Source organism: Neodiprion fabricii, chromosome 1, assembly GCF_021155785.1.
Source record: "Neodiprion fabricii isolate iyNeoFabr1 chromosome 1, iyNeoFabr1.1, whole genome shotgun sequence".
Taxonomy (NCBI): domain Eukaryota; kingdom Metazoa; phylum Arthropoda; class Insecta; order Hymenoptera; family Diprionidae; genus Neodiprion; species Neodiprion fabricii.
This window is the reverse complement of record NC_060239.1, coordinates 8,509,934-8,528,767: the sequence shown is the minus strand read 5'-3', so window position 1 is coordinate 8,528,767 and position 18,834 is coordinate 8,509,934. Positions and strand designations below refer to the sequence as shown.

Genomic DNA, 18,834 nt, shown 5'->3' with positions numbered 1-18,834 from the left:
TAACGGATTGTTGAACTTCAACAAAACTGCTTGAGCACAACCTAGAACATTACATATAATTCATGCATAGGTCACAGTGTGGTAATTTACGTGTTCCGTCTCTGACGAGTAGCTTTTGGAAGCTTATCTGCTTTCTCAAAATTCAATGATATCGGTCAAACGAAGTAGTAATAACTAACGCTTCAGTGATCAGTAGTTGCGCAACTGGTATGAAATTTTTATACCGATCTTTGTCGCCCTGAGCAAAATTCAACAGTGTGGATCAACTCCGCGGCCATGGATATCAACGTCAGAGTGCAGAGCCACTCTCAAGGAGTAGACCGCGTCGCAAAAACCGCCATTTTGAAATATCGAAGTGGATATATAAGTATACGGAGATGCGAAGTGGTAATGATAGATTGTTCAAATGGGCAAGTGTTACTGTGCAATCTTTCGAAGCCATTACCGTGATTGCCACAATTTACAAGACGGAGATACGTGCAATATAACCAAGTTAAGGAAGACTGTCACGTATCACAAATTGTCAAGATGTCGTCGTACCTGGACAGAAATATCTCGATCAAAGTTGTACGGTTTTACATGAAGGTTGTTGGTTTTTGGTACGCTGAAACGAAACGTGAAAAAGGGATCCTCGTCGCTACTCTGATTTATACAGTAGCGGCACTTATTTTCGCCATTGCCGTTGTGGGGGTTGATTTATACCATATTTGGGGTGATCTTTACGTGAGTACAAATTATGGAACAAATTGTATCCGGCAGATAATGATCAGATGTATAATATATCGTGCAACGTATTTGCAAGGATTACGTTTATGCGGAATAATGCTCGAGAGCAGATTTCATAGTACGAATGTGTCTCCGATCATTTCAGGAGGTCACGGAAGTTCTCGCCGCCGTCATTCCGGTAATTAGTAGCATTATAAAATTATCTATCGCTATCGTAAGACGAAATGAATTGATCGACTTGATTGTGTTTTCCGAGAAAAACTTCTGGAATGTAAAATACGACAATTTTAGCCAGCGTATACTAAAGCAATGCGAAAAAAGGAGCATCATTGTGCTGGGCAGCATGACCTTTACTGTTCAAGGAACGGTGATCTCTTACTTGATAAAGCCGTTGATCGGTGAGTTTAATACTGCACTGATTGTCAGTATCGTGTATGCAGTAGCAAAAATATTGTCTTACATGGGCTATGCGTTGTTTAATTATCGTATTTAATCGACAGAAAACTACAGGTTAAATGGCACCGATAGAGTACTGCCGTTCAGGCTTTACGTCGATTTGCCTTTATCTGTGACACCGTACTACGAAATTACTTACTTGATTGAGGTACTATATACCAATCAATCGTAATCTTAATTCTTTGATCGCAATGTACTTAATTGTTAGGCCAAAATTAGTATTCATGGTAATTGGGACGCACGAAAAGTAATTTTCAGAACTACCGGAGCTTTGTACTCATCGGATTTTAAAACTATACTTCGTCATTGAGATCAAGTGTCAATTTGTTGACAAACCATGTTAAAGGAAGAAAAATAGTTCTCATGAGTTCAAATTTATGTAAAGCATTTGTTTTTGCTGTACCAATTTGTTAGTCAGTACAATTCTTAAAAATCCGATCTGTAACATGCCGGTAAAGAAATTGTCAGTATGATAGTTGAAAAATTGTATTAAACAACTCTTTCAAACTTCAGAGCCTGTCTACCATACATACGGGAATTGTTTTCCTCTGCTTCGACAACTTGCTGAGTATATTCAACGTACACGTCGTTGCACAATTCAAAATTTTGCAGCATAGATTAGAGACGTTGTGTGATGAATGTGTACACCATGTAAGTGATGGGATTCCAGTGACTCGGGATCCTCATGTAGCAGCGAATGAAAAATATTCGGAGGACATTATTGGCAAAAACGTTATTTTGAAAACACCGACCGATTGTGTAAAATCTAGAATACAGGAAAACCATGCGGATCTCGGTAAAACAGTGAACGATAAGTTGAAGGCATGCGTAAAGCACCATTTATTCCTGTTCGATTACATCGAAAGACTGGAACACGTCTTCAATCGGATGCTTATTTGTCAGATAGGAGTGACTAGTTGCCTCATATGCTTCGCAGGATTCGAAACTTTTTTGGTAAGGAATCACGCGCTTGTAATTTTATTTGTATCTTCACCCGATTCTCAACTTCATTATATCGAGGTTCCTTATGGATCGTTCAATTCGCAATTCGACTGTTTCATAAAAGATCCGTGACAATTATTCTCCACAGGCTGGACGCCCGGTATTCATTTTTCACTTTTTGGGGGGTGTCTTCCAAACCCTTATTTTTACTTGGACCTGCAACGAAATAAGCCTCGAAAGTGCGAAAGTTGGCGAAGCTACATTTCGGTCCAAGTGGTACTTGATGCCAACCTCCGAGGCAGGAACGTCTCTTCGCAACAGTCTGATGCTGATCACGATACGATCGCGTCGAAACTGTTGCTTGACTGCTGGAAAATTTCACGCAATATCCTTACAAACCTTCACAAATGTACAGTTCATTCGTCTTCAATGAAAATAACAAAATTTCTCCAATCATCGCGTGATAACAATGCTCTGTTTCAGATCATGAGGACAAATTTATCTTACTTGTCAGTACTGCGACAAATGAGCGAAGAAACTTGAGTGGCACTTCAAAGATCGACGACAACAAATCAAACCTTACGTTGCTTATGTCGCAAGTAGTCAATTCGAGCATCGAATAAATGCAAAGAATTCAAGTATAATCTTCATAATTATTTGGTTCAGTTCAGTTGAGATAAGCTTGCATCACCTAAATACGTAAATTGGGCTGCTCAAAAGCCGTTTCGTTTTGTTCTCTATTAATCTGCCTACCAGTGAAAAAACATCGCAGCATTAATGTAGCCACTACTGTTTGCTAGTGAAATAGAAATCACACCTTTTTCTGTGCCATTAGGCGCAAATTCATAACGATCGTATGCTATCCATTTCTACAAACGAATTCTCGTGCCATTCAAACGGACGTATATCCGTTATCATGTGTCACAAATTCTCCTACGAAATACTTTGAAACCAATTACGCAAAGCCACAGACCAACCATGTCTTTCTTATCAATCTTTTTCGAAGAAAGCATTAGGCCTGCAGCGACTGACTCAACTTCTAGTTAAGTTTGGACATAGCTTAATGTAACGAATATCATCACAAGTTAGGGTGATTTTTGAAACAGAATTTCTGTCGCTCTCATTGGTCTATTAAGTCGTTCCTTTGTTAATTTTGTGGTTTGACTGTGAGTGACGTACGGTGGACTCTGATAGCCGTCATAATACGTCCATGAAATTGGTTTCCAATACGCCGTGACTCAAGAGAAATCACTTCTGTGAATCCATAAAATATGCCACTGGGTACTCACACCTTCGGTATAATGTATGTAGCTCACCATATGCCTCGTGAAGTTGTTCGATCGATCAAATGGGGCATCAAACGGAGTAACAATCACTGTTCTCCATTACGATAATAGGTATACAATTTGTAGAACGGCATGTATAACTCTGTAAGCCGAGCAGGTTGCCGGGTACAGAAATTGCGAGGATAACCTATTACGAGAAAAAACTTTTGCTGATAAATTTGACAAAATTCTTCTTGGCGGTAGTTCGGTTTTCGATCTGTGGAAATCAGCGAGAGAAATTAGTGCCAAAGATCTTTCTGGCGCACAGTGTTGCGGCCCTTGTATTCTTTAGTGTGGTTCGAGGGAATTAACCTTTTTTATAGCTGGGCTAGGTAACTGGAGTACGTGGGTGCATTTCGAGTAATGTGTTGGATACATTTTTCATTGGTTCACAGTCAAGGCTCCAGTCCATTCGCACGTAGAGTCACCTGAATTTCATTTAGAACCACCTGATTTATTGCGAAAATCGGAGTTTGTGAAACTCGTCGGGATGCTGCTATAAATTTGATAAGATTTTCTGAGAATAACTTCCGCAAGAGATCCCAAAATGATTACGAAAAGCACATAACGAAAGAATGCGAACAAAAAGAAATCGTCCTTGTCTTCAGTTTCACTTCCCTCACAAAACGGACAATAGCTAATTAATTATTCACTCCAATGATTGGTGAATTTATCTCTACCAAAGACTGTCAGAAGTGTTTCAATCCATCAATTTACCAGACCGAAACGCGTTAGAATGAGCAAACCTTTTTCGCACGTACTCTAAGTATCTTTTCAATGTCACCAAGGCATTGAAGAACGACGCTTTGACAATTATCGCTATTCAGACAATATTGGAAGGGATTCATCAGAACGAGTTCAATCTTTCAAATATTAGGTAAATTTATCTTCGTCCACGTGACCGTACTTTGAAATACTTTTTACAATTCCGGTATCGGATGCTGGTCGCATTTAGCGTTGATGATTGGGATTTTTATACAGTTCTAAAAGAATTTCCACAGGCTCTGTCAACAGTTTACACTGGATTTTGCTTTTGCTGGTTGAACGATCTGCAGTGCATTTTGATCATTCGCGTCTGTGGTAATTTCGGAATTCCATATGTAGTAAAAATTATTTTTAACCACGTGGCTACTTCCGTGAGCGTTTCTTAAATCCCTCCAAATTTTCGGGATCATCAGATTTTAAACTACGTAGATTAAGTAAATATATAATAAACAACGCATCGTAAGCTAATACTTTGTATTAATTTACAAAGGTTATCGAGCTGGATCGTGGAGAAGAAAATTAATGCGAGGAAAAAATTTTTACCCCGTAACGAAATTTGCCTGTTGATGTACGGAACTGTTCTCTATTTACTTTCCTACGTAGTAGGAACGTGTTGGATAAAATACATATTGATTAAACATTGCCGTCGAAGATACGCCTTGTGTACCAAACTGTACAGGCGTGAAACATCTGTTTAATTTTTATCGTCCGTCGATCGTTTTACGCTTCTGGATCCTTTAGAAATTGCTTCATAATTTCGGCTCCATCAGCATTGACTTTCCGGTACCCTGGTGCGGATCGTTTCACTCGTTCGTACCATCGGCTAACGTTTCCGTATTTTTTGTGATGAAAATTAAGCGCCTGAAAATTTATGAAGTGTTAAAGACGAGAAAATATTCTTTGGTAATCGAGTACCTGCCGATTTTTACGAATCAACTATGGTGAGATAATTTTCACTCACATCAGCGGTTGACACCGACGCTACGATGGACAAATCAGCCAGAGTCAAATTCCGCCCTGCTACATAATCTTGGCCGTCCAACAATTTGTCCAAGATTTCGTAAGCCGAAGTCAAATTATCGTACTTTGCCGGATCGTGCGTTGTAGCTCCCATAAAAAGAACTGGGTACTGAAATAACGTTGTACATTGTTATTGTAACAGCTTGCCCGTATCGTGTAAAGTTTACATGACTTTGACGATACGTTCATCGTACGCACAAAATATTCCGAGATACTCTTGTACAGATGGCCCATGTCGAAATAAAGACGCTGGTTTACAACAGCACGTGCAGCTGGATTCTTCGGGTAAAGTCTGTCGTTTTTACCGTACGCGTTCACCAGGTAAATCATGATGGCTCGACTGGAATTGGAAATGAAACACAGCATGTACAGCATAGATCGTTCGAGTATCTTTCACGGATAAGCTGTTTACCCTTCTTTCAATTCGGGAATCAGAGAGTCTCGTACCTTTCGGCTAGCTTGAAGTCGCCATCGATCAAGAGCGGGACCGTCTTTTGCGGATTCAACTATAAACGCACCATTCGTTATTCAACCATGAAAATATCGATGAAAAGTGCAAGAATTTTTCCTTAAAGAAATACCTGCTCGTATTCTGGTTTAAGTTGTTCACCGCTGAACAAATCGACGTTTATACAGTTGAGGGAAATTCCAATCGCCTCGGATGCCAGCAGCACTGCACGGCTCGGGGGACTGAATGGTGTGTAATACAAGTCAAGTGACATGTCGTAGATTTGCTTCCAATACTCTCAAGCAGACACCTGCATCTGTATTAAAAAAAAACAGTGCAGAGGTTGAGTCACGGAGAAATTCGCTCAAAGTATCGAGACCGTCTTGAAAGTATTCCGAATAAAACTTATGAGTGCGATTTTCACCTCGAGATGACATAAAAACTATGTCACCACGTAGCAGTGTTACGCGAATGACGATCTATGGACTATGAAATTGATTTTAACGTACGTTTGAATATAAGTGAGTGACGAGTTGAGCAACTGTACGATTGTTCAGGTCTAGAGCAGCCTTCGGACTGTTAAGTACGGTTGTCTTTACCTCTACGTCTCATCGTCACACGACCGTTTTCCCTTCGTACCTGAGCTTCAAAAATTCATAACTCCAAGTCACGGAAGAATATTTAATCTGGCGTCAAGCCAGCGTGTCTCTGAATACATTGCAATGTCCTGGTGTTCACCACATGAAACACGACGTCAGTCGAGCGTCTGATAACGCATACCGTTTTGGCTCTAGGCTGTTACGTCATTCCCGGTTCTAGTTACAGCATAATCCATATACCGTGTAGACTTTGGGGTGAATTTATATCGCGTGTCTAATGGCATGAGGAAGTATGCGCCATTGTACGACCTTCTACCTCGCGTGAAGGTAGATTAGCAATTTTAATTTCTCCCTTTGTATTAACGCGAAAAACATGAGGATACGTTCAAAACCGTTGAAATTGAAAAATGGACGAATTGACGGTAAAAGGTCCTAAAGTACTGACGTTTATGCCCTTTCGTCACGAATTTTATGAAAAATAATCACTTTCACTAACGGTGCAAGGTCGCATTTGCCCACGTATGACATTATACCACGCATAGCGGTAGAAGGGTGGATACATAAACGTATTTCATTCACAATAATACAATGTTTAATTAACGGTAGAAGGTCGTCGGTAATTACGTTCTTATACAGTTACGTTTGATATCATTTCTAGGGAGACTGAAGAAATTCTTTTAAATTCTCCCCGATATCGATAAATTTTCTCGTTTAGAATATTTTTGCGTCGTTTGCCAGCTAGGAAAAAAAAATGTTTAATAGTGGATGCGACTTTATACCATTTATAAACGTTATACGTGAACGTATATTTTGGTGCTAAAAAGGCGTATCCAGCAAACATAAGTTACCTTATACATTTATTTATTTTTTCGATTGATCTTGGTGTACATATGCATTTTCAGTGCTTTTGTAGCAAATTCCGCAGAAAGTATACATCTTTTTAACTCCAAATTTGCCTTTTTGGTGCCTTTTTGGTCCGTATACCGTTATATATATGCGATATATGGATGTTTTGTCAAAGATGTAACATTCATTAGTGGTAGTGATAATATTCGCGGTCTGGAAAAGTCGGCAAATATTTCAATCGGTAAAAGGATTCATTGAGAGAAACAGTTGAAGAGAAAAACGTTTCACTGTCTACTGGCAAGTAAATATGAGACTAGTAAATTAAAAGTTATTAAATGTTGAATCGATGTCATCAGCTGTGTTTTTTTCGATATTCCTGAAACGAGTGTAATTGACGTACTATTTGACTCGACAGTTTGAGATTCTGCCAAGAAAAACTCGACTAAACGTTTGGTAAGTCGAGAAACCAGAGAATTGCAATTCTAGAATTGCCTAACGCGATGTATGACAACTTTCATTGAAATTCGAACTTTGAAAGGATTTGGTTGATATTCGATGATAAAAGTATAATACATATATTCCTCACGAAATGTGTAACAAAGTTATATATTTGTGCGAATGGTTTACAGCCTTTGATCAACTAATAAAAGAGGAGAAAATAAACTATAACTCTACGAGAAGTCTCGAATCGGTTCTACTCTAGGTAATACCGTTTACGTGCACTCGCACGATCTTTTATATATAAGCAACGTACAGTGATGATAAAAAAAAAATAATAATCGATATGGCTAAATCTACTTCTTCAAACTGTCGACTAGCTCCTTGAAGGCTTTGGCTCCAGCTCCGTTCGTCTCCTCGTATTTCGGAGCTTCGGACTTGATAGTGGCAAGCCAACGTACGACGTTCTTGAACTTGCTCAGATCGAGGTTCATCACCTGGAGAAAGTTTCATCATTATGGTCCCGTAACATTCGCAGCTGCGACCTCGCGATGTCTGCGATTTCTTACCTCGAAATTGGATACGGTCACTGCCAGAGCGAGATCAGCGATCGTGAGGGTCTTGCCAGCGGCGTATTTCTGCCCTTCGAGGAACTTGTCCAGAAATTCAAGTGCCTGATCGATCTTCTCCCGCTTGACCGGATCGGCAGGCGCGTTGCCGAATATCGTTGGATACTGCAGCGGGCACATCGAGAAACGTGTATGCATGAATATATTTCCCCCGATTGAATAATAAATTAATTAAAGACCGAACAAGGCAAAATGTGGTCAAAAAAAAAAAAAAATGTCTGGACCTTCGGAGATTTTATATTATTAATTATTGGCAAGAAAAATTCTGTCTCTTCGCTTCTGGTAAATTGAATTTCAATACGTACGAAGTATTCAGCGAATGCGTTGTAGAGAGTTCCGTGGTCGAAGTAAAGTCTCTGGTTGATAAGCGCCCGAGATTTAGGGTCCTTCGGGAACAAAGAATCGTTCTTCGCATATTTGTCAACCAAGTATCCCATGATGGCGCGACTGTTAACAAACGTTGTCACAATTGAAACTTGCTCTATGTGCTACGAGTGGGCGCAATTTATAAATAGAAGAAGGCCTATGATTTCTGAAAGATGTTTCTGGAATAGCAGCTTCCGCGAGAGTCAATCTTGCCTGTTAGGAACCCGACAAATTTCAAAGTCTTAGCTAACAAGAGTAATTGTTCGTCGTTCATTTTCAACCTTGCTCCTACGGAGACCTTGAAGATATCCTGTCCCGTGTTCTATTTATAGTATAGCCGGTATTCCTACGCTACTTCTATCTCTCAAGCTCGTGTAATTATAATGCTAGGATTTATTACGAGGCGGCACTCGTGGTTTTATACCGTCTTTATTCTTGAGCGGTTGATCGATCTGATTGAATTCCTACCTTTCCCAGAGGTAAAAACCGTCGTCGTCCAAGGTCGGTATTGTGTGCTGGGGATTCATCTGGAAAATGAAAGGATAAAGGTACGTGTACAATGACGGTTTTAAGTACGATGATGTTCGCAGGGCATTTTTTGGGATTTCTTTTTTTTTGCATTTAAGAGCTGTGAGGTTAGTTTAGTTTATTTCCCTTTTTTTTTCATCGAGATAGACGTAAAAGTAATTCAAAATGTAGCATTCAGCATGACTGTTGATTAGTTTTTAAGTCGTTTATATCTACAGAAAATTGCGTATGATTTAGTTTTATCATTATTTCAATCTTGATTTCCAAAGAAAACTGCTCGTCACATTGTGAACAAGAGCTTTTATTATACAATGGTAATAAATGTTATGACTACTGCGAGCTGCATTTATTCATCCGCCCACTCGTTCTGTAATGCAATTATGGTATAAACATTTGTGGTTGTTTTAAATTGCAAGCCAGTGACGACAAATTTCTAGCGCAAGTGAAAACGGATAATAATTATGGTAAAAATAATGACACGAAGAACAAAAGAGCAAAAGAAGAAAAGGATATTTGATGATTATTTGACGTTTGATTTTCATTCTCATATTCATGACATGTAAGTATGTACTCGGCAAAAACTATTGTTATGATAATTATTTTCGTAATATCTTTCGAACCGTTTAGCGTTAAACGAAACTCTCAAGGTGCGTAGAGACCGTTTACTTTACAAACAAGTGAAGTTCGTACCGTGAATGTTACCTAATTTTACTTATACGCTATGACTGCGAAGGCATATTAACCGTCAAAATAAAACACGCTACCGCGCATTTTTTGTTTTTATAAATCTCAACACGACTAAGTGAAAAATTGACGACATTGTCGTTGGATCGTGAATTCAAGTTTAATATGATCATTTGTGTAAGAATTTGACGAATGGACAGGGTCGTAAAAATGTTGCTTGTTATTTGAGTTGAATTTGTGCAAATTAAGCATATTCACAGCAAAATTAGCACGCGCGCATTCACGTGAACTTGAAAATGTAAGTAAAAATCTGACAATATGCATCAATAGTGGTGAAATGAAAAAGGTGATAGGCCTGTATTGTCACCTTCAAAAACTCGGGCTTCAGATGTTCGCCTTTCATCAGATCGGTCATTTTTTTATTCAATTCGACACCAACAGCAGCGGCAGTTAGTAGAACAGCACGGCAAGGCGCGCTTCCCGGTACGTAGTACAGATCGATCGTCATTTCAGCTTCTGTCAAATGATAGATATCGGTGAGAAGGGTGAGTCAATTGCACTATTTCCAAGTCAGCATAATAGCAGATATCACTGAATCAATCAACGAAATAAGAAATTTAAAAATATCATAAATCGAAAAATACAGCAATCACGCGTGAACAACAATTGTATCGAACTTCGATTCGCAGGAGAAGAAGAAGAAGAAGAAAAAGGGTTCGAACCTTGTTTGAGAGAACGTAGTTTCTAGAGAACAGTGGCCGTGACACGTCTAGCAGGTTTGGAGAGTGTCGAGAGACTAGCAGAGTTTGTGATAAAGCGGTTTTATAAGCACTCGCCGGTGCCGCCGGCACAACCATGGTGAGCCATTCCGTCCACAGGCGAATGACCTTGCAGGGGTTCTCAACTTAGGCGAGCAAATGTGTGTCATAATCGCCGAAGCGTGGAGAAGCTCTTTCCTTGAGTCAGAAGCGGAATGAAAACCGACTTTATCGTTAGTGACTGACGACGAGTGGCCGAATCGTGGTACCGGAATATTACGACTATAACGCTGGGCACTGAATTCTGGATCCTTTTTCGTGAGACTCTCCGCAGATCCGTTGCTGCCTAGCCGATTGTCTATCCACACCCATCGGCCAATCGAGGCTCGCCAAGTCTCGTAGAAGTGAAAGTTACCGGCTTGGTCACGGCCATGAATGGTATGAAGCCGTGCATCAAGTGGCTGGATTTCTGCATGCGTAGCACTTTTATGATCCGTTTGATGGAACGGAGCGTCGAGAGACAAACGGCCCGAATCCTCTCCGCCAAAGTGATCAAAGGACAAGCGGGAGATGAATTGTTCCAGCGTTTGTATCGTCGAAAAGAATGGATATCAGAACCACTGAACGATTTCCAGTGGCAAAGTAATCGGAATTGGAACATGCGGTTTTTCTGTCCAGTTCAGTTAATCATTCATTGAGCATTGAAACGCAGAACCAGAGGCTATTTGTTGTTCGCCCTGTTGCCCTGGGAACAATTTATATACTCGTTCGAAGGCTGTACAACGTACAATGTTATACCTTCGACATCGATTTCTCTGGAAGAACTGTAACGCCAATGTGCCGTAAATGAACCGAATGATATTGCATTTTACAACACGTTTTAATCGCGGACGAGTACGCATGTCGGATATTAGTAGTGGCTCGTCATGAATTTTTCAATACCATTCGTATGCTTGTAGGCATGATGGACGGACCCTTCACGGGTTGTCGTCCACTCCCACATCCCGATCTATGAAATTAGCTTGCAAATATTGACAGAACGAGAGTACGTATGACGTTCTAGATTTTCTTCATCTCCCAGACGTGATCGTGATAATTTTCATGTTTCATCGAACAGATCGCTCAACTTTTATCCATAGCTTTTGTACGAAAATCATCGAGTACGGGAAAAGAAATATCATGTTCGCGTAGAAAGTGCGATTGAAAGCGATAACGAGTTAACTTTTACACAATGTCCCGCAAAATTGTCGTCTTGGAAAGCTTCGAGCAGTTGTTTGCAGAGCATATACATTCAGATAAGAATTTGCAGATCATATCGTGGAATAAGTTTTGCAAAGTTTTCGTATCGTGAAAGCCACGTGTGTTATCATTTTAGCGTGATTACTGCATTGATAAAAGATAGCGATTAATAGATAATATTATGTATTTGAAGTGATACGAAGTGCATGATTCTCCAACATATTTCTGTATTATTATTTTATTATTCTGTAAGTGATTAAAAGCGTTTTGGGGAACGACGATCAGTTTCCAAAATCCCATGAAAATCTGTTGCGAATTCTGACTATGCGGAAACCCGATTCCACGATCATTTTTGTGGGTTCAGTGAACGTGAATTCGTCTTCGTTTTTCCAAAACTTTCACTGCGAATTTTGAAATTAAATTCATCAAGTACTGCCAGGATTATTATTACTTGAAAATAATTAGTCTTGAATTTCCAGCTCGTACGAAATTCAAAATTCTCGTAACGATTGAGTGAAGGAGTAATGTAACCGCGTATATTCATAATTTAAACCGCGTAATCAATACTACCGCGAAAACAGAAATCGTACAATAACGGTGAGTGTATTATCCATTGATCTTTCGATGTTTGTGAATGAGATTTTGTTGCTTTTGAAACTTGCTGATAGTCATGGATTTCCCCAACAGCTCACCTCAACTCGGGTGACGCGAAACGTGAATAAGATCGGTATTCGAGTATCGGGAAAGACCGATGATGGCGGAAATCGCATTGAAACCGTTGGCCACGGTACTAAAAACGTTCCATTGAAGTGTTGAAATCCTTCAATCTAAACGGTTAATCCCGCCTGCCTGTAAACACGACGACATCAAAGCGGAGATCCAGCTTTCAGAGCGTTCGACTCAATTTTCGCACAGTCATGCGAGTCGAGCGTTATGTAAGTTTGCACAACACCATTATTGCTGTACAGGTGTGCCGACACCCACTCGCAAGTTACTCATAGCGGACCAATTTCCGGGAAAATCACCTTGTAGTTGATTACTTAATTTCGGGCAGAATGCTGATCGGATAAGACTGTATATTTTCTTCCTCATGTGCGAAAAATATGGCCAAAAATAAGCACGGTGTATTGGAAATATTTAACCATTTTCTTTTAACTCGCAGCAGCGAATTACGACTCGTAAATTTTCCATAGTCAATTTTCTTTTTTTTAGCCTGAAAATTACCACCCTTACTTGCCCTTGTTCTTCCTTGTTCACATTTCGGCCGAAAATAAAAATTTACCGACGAAAATGTGCAGAAAACTAATTCGAGTTTCAAAACTGTGTTCCAAATGATCCTGTAAAATTTTCTATAATCCTTTGCCACCTTATCGACTCTCTCTCGAATTTGAATTCGCAGATCGTACCACGTGACATTAAAAATTGAAACAGAAATTTCTTTCCCTAGGAAATGCGTTATGCTCAACAATTGGCCCGTTCATCGCATGTTCTTCTACGGCTAACTATAAATGCAAGTAATAAATGAATCACAAATGAAATCATCTTTCGCGCCGAGCAGATATTTACGGTGACTGTGCACAATTCCGATGCCTCTGAAGTTTTCTATAACGCAAAGTAAACGTGGCGCCTTATTTGCAATGCTTCGGATCGTATCTCGTATTCTCAGCGATCTTTCAATTTATTTACCGAACGTATTGACATTATGCAGTTCTACTCGTTTTCAAGAATTACTCGCCGCGGAAGCCTTATCAGCGTAAACGCGATGAAAGCGACCACGCTGATGAAATTGGCGAGATATCTTATCTTAGATAGGAAGCTTCGGTTATTGATAAGAACACGTTTTCCTGGGTAACATATTACGTAACTTTACCACCCAGTCAGCTTTTAGATAAGGGACGGGACGATTGGATTCTAACGATTCGCGACATGTAAACAGTTGTTCTATTTCCATGTAACTATCGCAAGCAAGATACTGAGCAGCTGCATTGTCCTAGGCTTGTGTTTTGCGCCAATTACCAGTAATAATTACCCACACGACAGAATGTTACCAACTACAGTTAGACAATGAGAGATTGTGCGTTCCAAACGCGTTGTTATTTATTACGTTCCGTGAAATCGTTTTCACTTCGTTCAAGTCGAACTCAGCATTTCATGTACCCAATTAAATTTTCCATTTTACACGTAGGAACCGGTTTCCCATTGCGTTCTAAATCGGAAATTCTTTTCAGCATGCTGTTACACAACAAACGTCATAAGTTTGCTGCGCACGAAATGACAAATCACTTTTGTGACTATTAACCGTGACTCCGGCGTACTCAGTCAAATATTTCACAGGAAAAACGTTTAAAAGGTTTACATTTTGATACTCCGTTAACTTAAACCGTTTAATATTGATCTAATTATTTCTACATACAGTTTGATATCTCAAATTTCTTTTAACTTAGAATTGAATTTCAGTGCCACTTGGTAAGGATTTTTCATGATTTCGGATTAACGTACTTGAGCAAGACCGCAGAGAAGATGGTGCCCAAATATTGCGACTTTCAACTGCTGTATGATATGTAAAGTGCCAGTATATGCACTATTTGTGTAACTGGTTTCTGATACAGCTTCGAACCAGGACAATCGTCCGAGTTAGTTACGGCTGCTGAGGCTTTCGAGTTTCGTGCAGAACTCCGGCAATATCAGCGGATGGCAGTCCATGATTTACCGACGGCTGAAAGAACCTTCACCGTGCGTAGCAACAATCGAATTCAAATCGTTCAATTCTGCAGACGTACCAACTGCAGTAACGTTCATGAGATGATTGTAATCGGCGGTTGAACATATTAAATTTAAAAAATTACTTCCTCAATCGGGTACGGAGCAGACTGCGGGTAACTTACAATTGTGGGTCAAAGTGCTGAACCATCTTGAAATAAGATAAAGTATTACATGGATAGCTAAAGATTAAAAATTCAAAAGGAGAAATTTTTCTGTTTAAAGAAAATAGATTTGTTGGATCTATCGCTATCAAGTAGTATTTAAAAATATTTTCTCTCCTAATTAAGTGACTGAAGAATTTTTCTTCAATCCAATTTCTTCATCTACCTCATGATTTCACGTGAAGAAATATACAGCCATTAAGATAATTGCAAAATACACGTAATCATAACAAGGGGATATTTATTATTTTGACTAAGTAATTAAGGTGAAATAATCTGATAATAAGGTGAAGATTAATTCTTATGAATAATAATGACTAATCAACAAGTTTCTCAATTAACCGCTTCGCTTGCAGGGTCCGGAAAATCTTCCAACGAGAAACCTCTCAAGCGGAGTGAATTTTTGAGGTAAAACTTTCGTACTGACGCAGAAAAAATGTAGGCTTCCACTTCTTCAAATTACACCGATGCACCGCTGCTTGCCAATCGGGATATTGCGCTGGGCACACGTGCGAGGAAATTGAAACGTGTGCTTCTAACGACTAGAAGATCTTTCATTTCTTCGGACCAACAGGCAGCGCTGCGGTCCGAGGGTTGAAGCGATTTGTCCGATCGTCAGAGATCCGAAATTCAGCTGCGTTTTTTCAGCATATCCCCCAACATTTTGGCTCCGTTGGCGTTTATCTCTTCGTACCCAAAGTTGGCCAGAGCTTTTTGGCACAGTCTGTACCAGTTGGCGACGTTGTCGAATCGGCCAATGTCGAAGCCGAATGCCTGAAGCAAATTTTCATTGGGATTCTTTCACTCCTCCGATTCATATACCAATTTTCAACGATCCACGTCTCGATTGTGCAACAACGGATAGTTACTCACGTCAGCTGTACTGACTGTGGCGACGATGCTGAAGTCGGCGATGGTCAACTGATCTCCGGCCACGAATCTGCTCATCTCTAAAAACGTGTCAAGTACTTCGAACGCCTTTTCCAGAGCTTCCAAATTCTTATCGTCGACACTTTCAGCTTGGCCAAGGATAATTGGAAACTTGCGAATAAGAAACAGCTCGGTCAAATTTCGATCGAGAAACGCACCTCGCCCTGGCAATACGATCTTTACACTTACGTAAGTCTTCAGAAGGTTTTGGTTCAGCGTACCGAGGTCGAAGTAAAGTTTCTGGTCAACGTTGCCTCTGCGTTGCGGATCCTTCGGATACAACGAATCGTTCTTTGCATACTTTTCCACAAAGTAACCCATGATGACTCGACTATAGATGAAAAAAAAAAAATGTGAACATGACGAATCGTTCCAGTAGTGTGAAAAATCTGCGATACATTTAAGTGAAACGCAAAAGTCACGCACCTTTCCCAAAGTATGAGTCCGTTATCGTTGATCGTCGGTATCGTGTGTTGCGGATTAATCTGAGGTGATCGAATGAATGATGTATCAGTTTAGTTACCGTAGAAATTTTCAATTTCATTCTCGTGGGAGTAAATTAATCATTTGACAGCACGGCTTATTATTTCCACAGGCAAAAGGCATCGACAAATTTGTAAAACTTTTCATAATTGAGATGAGAAGGATCGATCGATGTATACCTTGAGAAATTCCGGCTTCAAGTGCTCGCCTTCCAGGATATTGACTACCTTCAAGTTCAAATGAATGCCCAAGGCTTTAGCGAGCATCATGACAGCTCGGCAGGGAATACTTGGCGGTAAATAGTACAAATCCACAGGCATTTTGGTGCTTTTGTTGTACAGTTTCTACAAAATGAAAGGCAATTGTTGATGATTGTTTTGAAGTTTTTCCCGATCGTCTGCGAGGGTCGCGTTTCCATCGACGATTAAAATGATGCATGTGCATTGATTATTACCGTGTAAATTAACACAGGTTCATTGAACGCGGTCATTAAAACTTTTGAAATTAAACACCTAAATACGAAAAGGGCCTCTGAGCCTTCCAGATCTACAACGCCTTAATTGATAAAGTTTCATGAAATATTCATCCTACCCCTGAATTTTGCTCGTCAGAGATTGCCTGCTTCCCGCCCACCTGCAGCTGCAGCATATATCATAAAGGGATGGGGAAAAATGGTTTACTTAAGTAATATAAGGCCTTTGAAAAAAAAACAATCTGAACGTTGCCAAAAAGATCGACTGATCTCGATGAATTACGGAGGATTAAGTAATTCCCATTTATATGGGTCAAAATTCTCCAGCCGCCAGCAACTTTTGGTACTATTTTCACCGTCACATCTTATTGAAATGATCGGAAAGGTACGAGAAAATTTGGATTTTATTGTCTCTGGTCACGTCTGTGTATTTATATCGCGTACTTCTCGGTTTTTGTGTCCTCTTGGAGATATCGTTAATAAATCATTGCGTATATTGCACGTGCTGCAAGACGTGTGCAAGCAAGCCAAGGTGTTAGAGACGGTAAATCTCTGTTTAAGCTCCACAATTTACGAGCGTTCGTAAACGAGATCTACGTTCCAATTACTAACACAAGAAATACAATATTGCGAAGTGATCGGACAAAGTCACTCGCGTACGCGCAGATATCGAAATAATTAGAAAGGGAGACTTGAAAATTTTTTCAGTTACAAAAGTACCGTCCCGTGGGTGTAACCATGTATTTTGGTAGGTAAATATTGTAGAAATTTATTGACTCAGACACAGACGAGTAATCTCGTTTGTGAGAAAGTCAAGGTAACAAATACACGTTATATTTCTTGAAATTACCGTGTACAAGACATCAGGCGAAAATAAATCATGTGCTTTGAATAAATTTCATTATTTTTAGACGAGACTTACGAATTTCAGGGACAGACGAAGTAACGATCAAGTAAACAGACCTGATATCTGATCAAGCAGTGTAACGAAACAGTGAATCGAGAGAAATATGTACCAATAGAAATGTACAAAAGGTGTGACAGTGAGACATGCATTTCGATAAACTGATATTCTACAATACGGACGTGCTGAACAAATGCTGGCTTTAATTCCGCGTTACCTGAATCAATTCGACGTTCCGAGTCTCAGCGACTTGTAATATCAATCCACGAATGAAATAACGTTCGATTACAGAGCTCACCACTCCAGCAGATGTAATATTCAATCGCTGTGTACTGCCTCGGATGGAAGGCTTTACACCAGTTGGACTGGCGATAGGTAAGCACGGTTTAGTTTTGTGATAGAACCAGAAGCACGGTGTACGTACGTGCAGAGTTACTATGACGATAAGGCCAAAACAAATGTCGGGACGCCCGTTACTACAGTGATGCTCAAGCGACTTAAATGACGAGTCCGCTCGTCGATGGTTGAATCGAGTCCAAGAAGTTGGACACCAACAAAGTTAACGGAATTACCCTCGAGTCAAGGATTCGATTGATCAACATACGATGTCTACCTGGCGATTGTACCGTTGATGTAGCTTGCTGACGTCATAGGTAAAGCTTCCGGAATGAGAAATGCTTTCTTGGTATGTTTGACATAACTTTACTACCCGTACACGAACTCGTGCTCATGATTGCAGGAAGTGAGAATGCTGAGCATAATATCGATTCAGCCACTGATTTCTCATCTGAAATTCATCAACCTCATTCCCTACTGCACGCTTTTCTCTTTTCCATCGAGAAGACTAACGGTGCAACTTCAGGTCATGCGGTGCAAAAAAAAAGCTTGCAACTGCCTGGCTCGTTTTCAACGACGTTCTCCGTCAACCGTTTTCCTCGACTAGTCGCGACGGAAATTAAGGCGGATCAAGAACGTGTCGCTATTTTCAAAAACGGAGTTGTCAAAATGACGGGGAGGTTTCAGACCGAATTCAAAACACCATGGACGCTGATGAAAGCGTCCGAAGAGTGTATACCGAAAATTTTCGCATGCGTAGGACTGGTGAGAAGAAAACGAACTCGCGTCTTCTAACCTCGTTGACAAACTAACGATAAGTCGCCTCCTCGGACCAAACATTTTCAGTTTCGAAACCTTCTAGTCGGAGCCTTTCGCGGTCAGAGATGAAATCACTTACTTTGGCAACGGAAAGCAGGAGGGTCGAAGGAGTCGCGGACAGCTGACCACGGGGTACGATCGCATTCATGACACGGCCCCTTTCAACCCCAAACAGCAACGCTGTGATCGCAGGCAAC

At 40.2% G+C, this 18,834-nt stretch overlaps 3 protein-coding genes and 2 long non-coding RNA genes across 8 annotated transcripts; 3 read left to right on the top strand and 2 right to left on the bottom strand.

Moving 5' to 3' along the window:
• The first annotated feature begins 535 nt into the window (after positions 1-535).
• On the top strand, positions 536-2,759 carry LOC124185465 (odorant receptor 49b-like). Of its 2 annotated transcripts, XM_046576398.1 has the most exons (7): positions 536-723; positions 872-904; positions 983-1,124; positions 1,227-1,330; positions 1,696-2,136; positions 2,273-2,533; positions 2,608-2,759. In XM_046576398.1, exons 1-7 carry the CDS (start codon positions 580-582, stop codon positions 2,665-2,667), a joined length of 1,185 nt encoding a protein of 394 aa, XP_046432354.1. In that variant the 5' UTR covers positions 536-579; the 3' UTR covers positions 2,668-2,759. The 2 variants fall into 2 exon arrangements, with proteins under 2 accessions (XP_046432354.1, XP_046432274.1); XM_046576318.1 differs by having other exon boundaries at positions 872-1,124.
• A 1,915-nt stretch (positions 2,760-4,674) lies between these two features.
• On the bottom strand, positions 4,675-6,331 carry LOC124175229 (glutathione S-transferase 1-1-like). Of its 2 annotated transcripts, none has more exons than XM_046555255.1 (6): positions 6,192-6,331; positions 5,816-5,998; positions 5,682-5,740; positions 5,433-5,574; positions 5,176-5,343; positions 4,675-5,075 (listed from the first exon to the last, which is right to left on the bottom strand). In XM_046555255.1, exons 2-6 carry the CDS (start codon positions 5,954-5,956, stop codon positions 4,935-4,937), a joined length of 651 nt encoding a protein of 216 aa, XP_046411211.1. In that variant the 5' UTR covers positions 5,957-5,998; positions 6,192-6,331; the 3' UTR covers positions 4,675-4,934. The 2 variants fall into 2 exon arrangements, with proteins under 2 accessions (XP_046411211.1, XP_046411221.1); XM_046555265.1 differs by having other exon boundaries at positions 6,107-6,256.
• A 1,374-nt stretch (positions 6,332-7,705) lies between these two features.
• LOC124180991 lies at positions 7,706-17,815 on the bottom strand. The gene is made up of 11 exons (XM_046567039.1): positions 17,700-17,815; positions 16,286-16,450; positions 16,050-16,108; positions 15,813-15,954; positions 15,567-15,734; positions 15,329-15,467; positions 10,140-10,288; positions 9,029-9,087; positions 8,500-8,641; positions 8,135-8,299; positions 7,706-8,062 (listed from the first exon to the last, which is right to left on the bottom strand). Exons 2-11 carry the CDS (start codon positions 16,424-16,426, stop codon positions 7,922-7,924), a joined length of 1,305 nt encoding a protein of 434 aa, XP_046422995.1. The 5' UTR covers positions 16,427-16,450; positions 17,700-17,815; the 3' UTR covers positions 7,706-7,921.
• LOC124175238 lies at positions 11,382-13,284 on the top strand. Of its 2 annotated transcripts, none has more exons than XR_006869127.1 (3): positions 11,382-12,366; positions 12,457-12,704; positions 13,217-13,284. It is a non-coding gene; the product is annotated as an uncharacterized LOC124175238 (long non-coding RNA). The 2 variants fall into 2 exon arrangements; XR_006869126.1 differs by having other exon boundaries at positions 12,457-12,947; positions 13,217-13,268.
• Positions 13,998-14,785, top strand: LOC124175243. The gene is made up of 2 exons (XR_006869128.1): positions 13,998-14,119; positions 14,227-14,785. It is a non-coding gene; the product is annotated as an uncharacterized LOC124175243 (long non-coding RNA).
• Positions 17,816-18,834: the final 1,019 nt, after the last annotated feature.

Excerpts from the sequence above, each read along its gene's own strand:
- LOC124185465 (XM_046576318.1), top strand. The coding sequence starts at position 580 with ATGAAGGTTGTTGGTTTTTGGTACGCTGAAACGAAACGTGAAAAAGGG. Across the intron at positions 724-871 it reads ATATTTGGGGTGATCTTTAC|GAGGTCACGGAAGTTCTCGC; the intron begins GTGAGTACAAAT and ends CGATCATTTCAG. Across the intron at positions 1,331-1,695 it reads AAATTACTTACTTGATTGAG|AGCCTGTCTACCATACATAC; the intron begins GTACTATATACC and ends TTCAAACTTCAG.
- LOC124175229 (XM_046555255.1), bottom strand. The coding sequence starts at position 5,956 with ATGTCACTTGACTTGTATTACACACCATTCAGTCCCCCGAGCCGTGCA. Across the intron at positions 5,741-5,815 it reads TTAAACCAGAATACGAGCAG|TTGAATCCGCAAAAGACGGT; the intron begins GTATTTCTTTAA and ends GTGCGTTTATAG. Across the intron at positions 5,344-5,432 it reads AGAGTATCTCGGAATATTTT|TACCCAGTTCTTTTTATGGG; the intron begins GTGCGTACGATG and ends ACGTTATTTCAG.
- LOC124180991 (XM_046567039.1), bottom strand. The coding sequence starts at position 16,426 with ATGCCTGTGGATTTGTACTATTTACCGCCAAGTATTCCCTGCCGAGCT. Across the intron at positions 15,955-16,049 it reads GGACTCATACTTTGGGAAAG|TCGAGTCATCATGGGTTACT; the intron begins GTGCGTGACTTT and ends TTTCATCTATAG. Across the intron at positions 8,300-8,499 it reads ACGCATTCGCTGAATACTTC|TATCCAACGATATTCGGCAA; the intron begins GTACGTATTGAA and ends TGCCCGCTGCAG.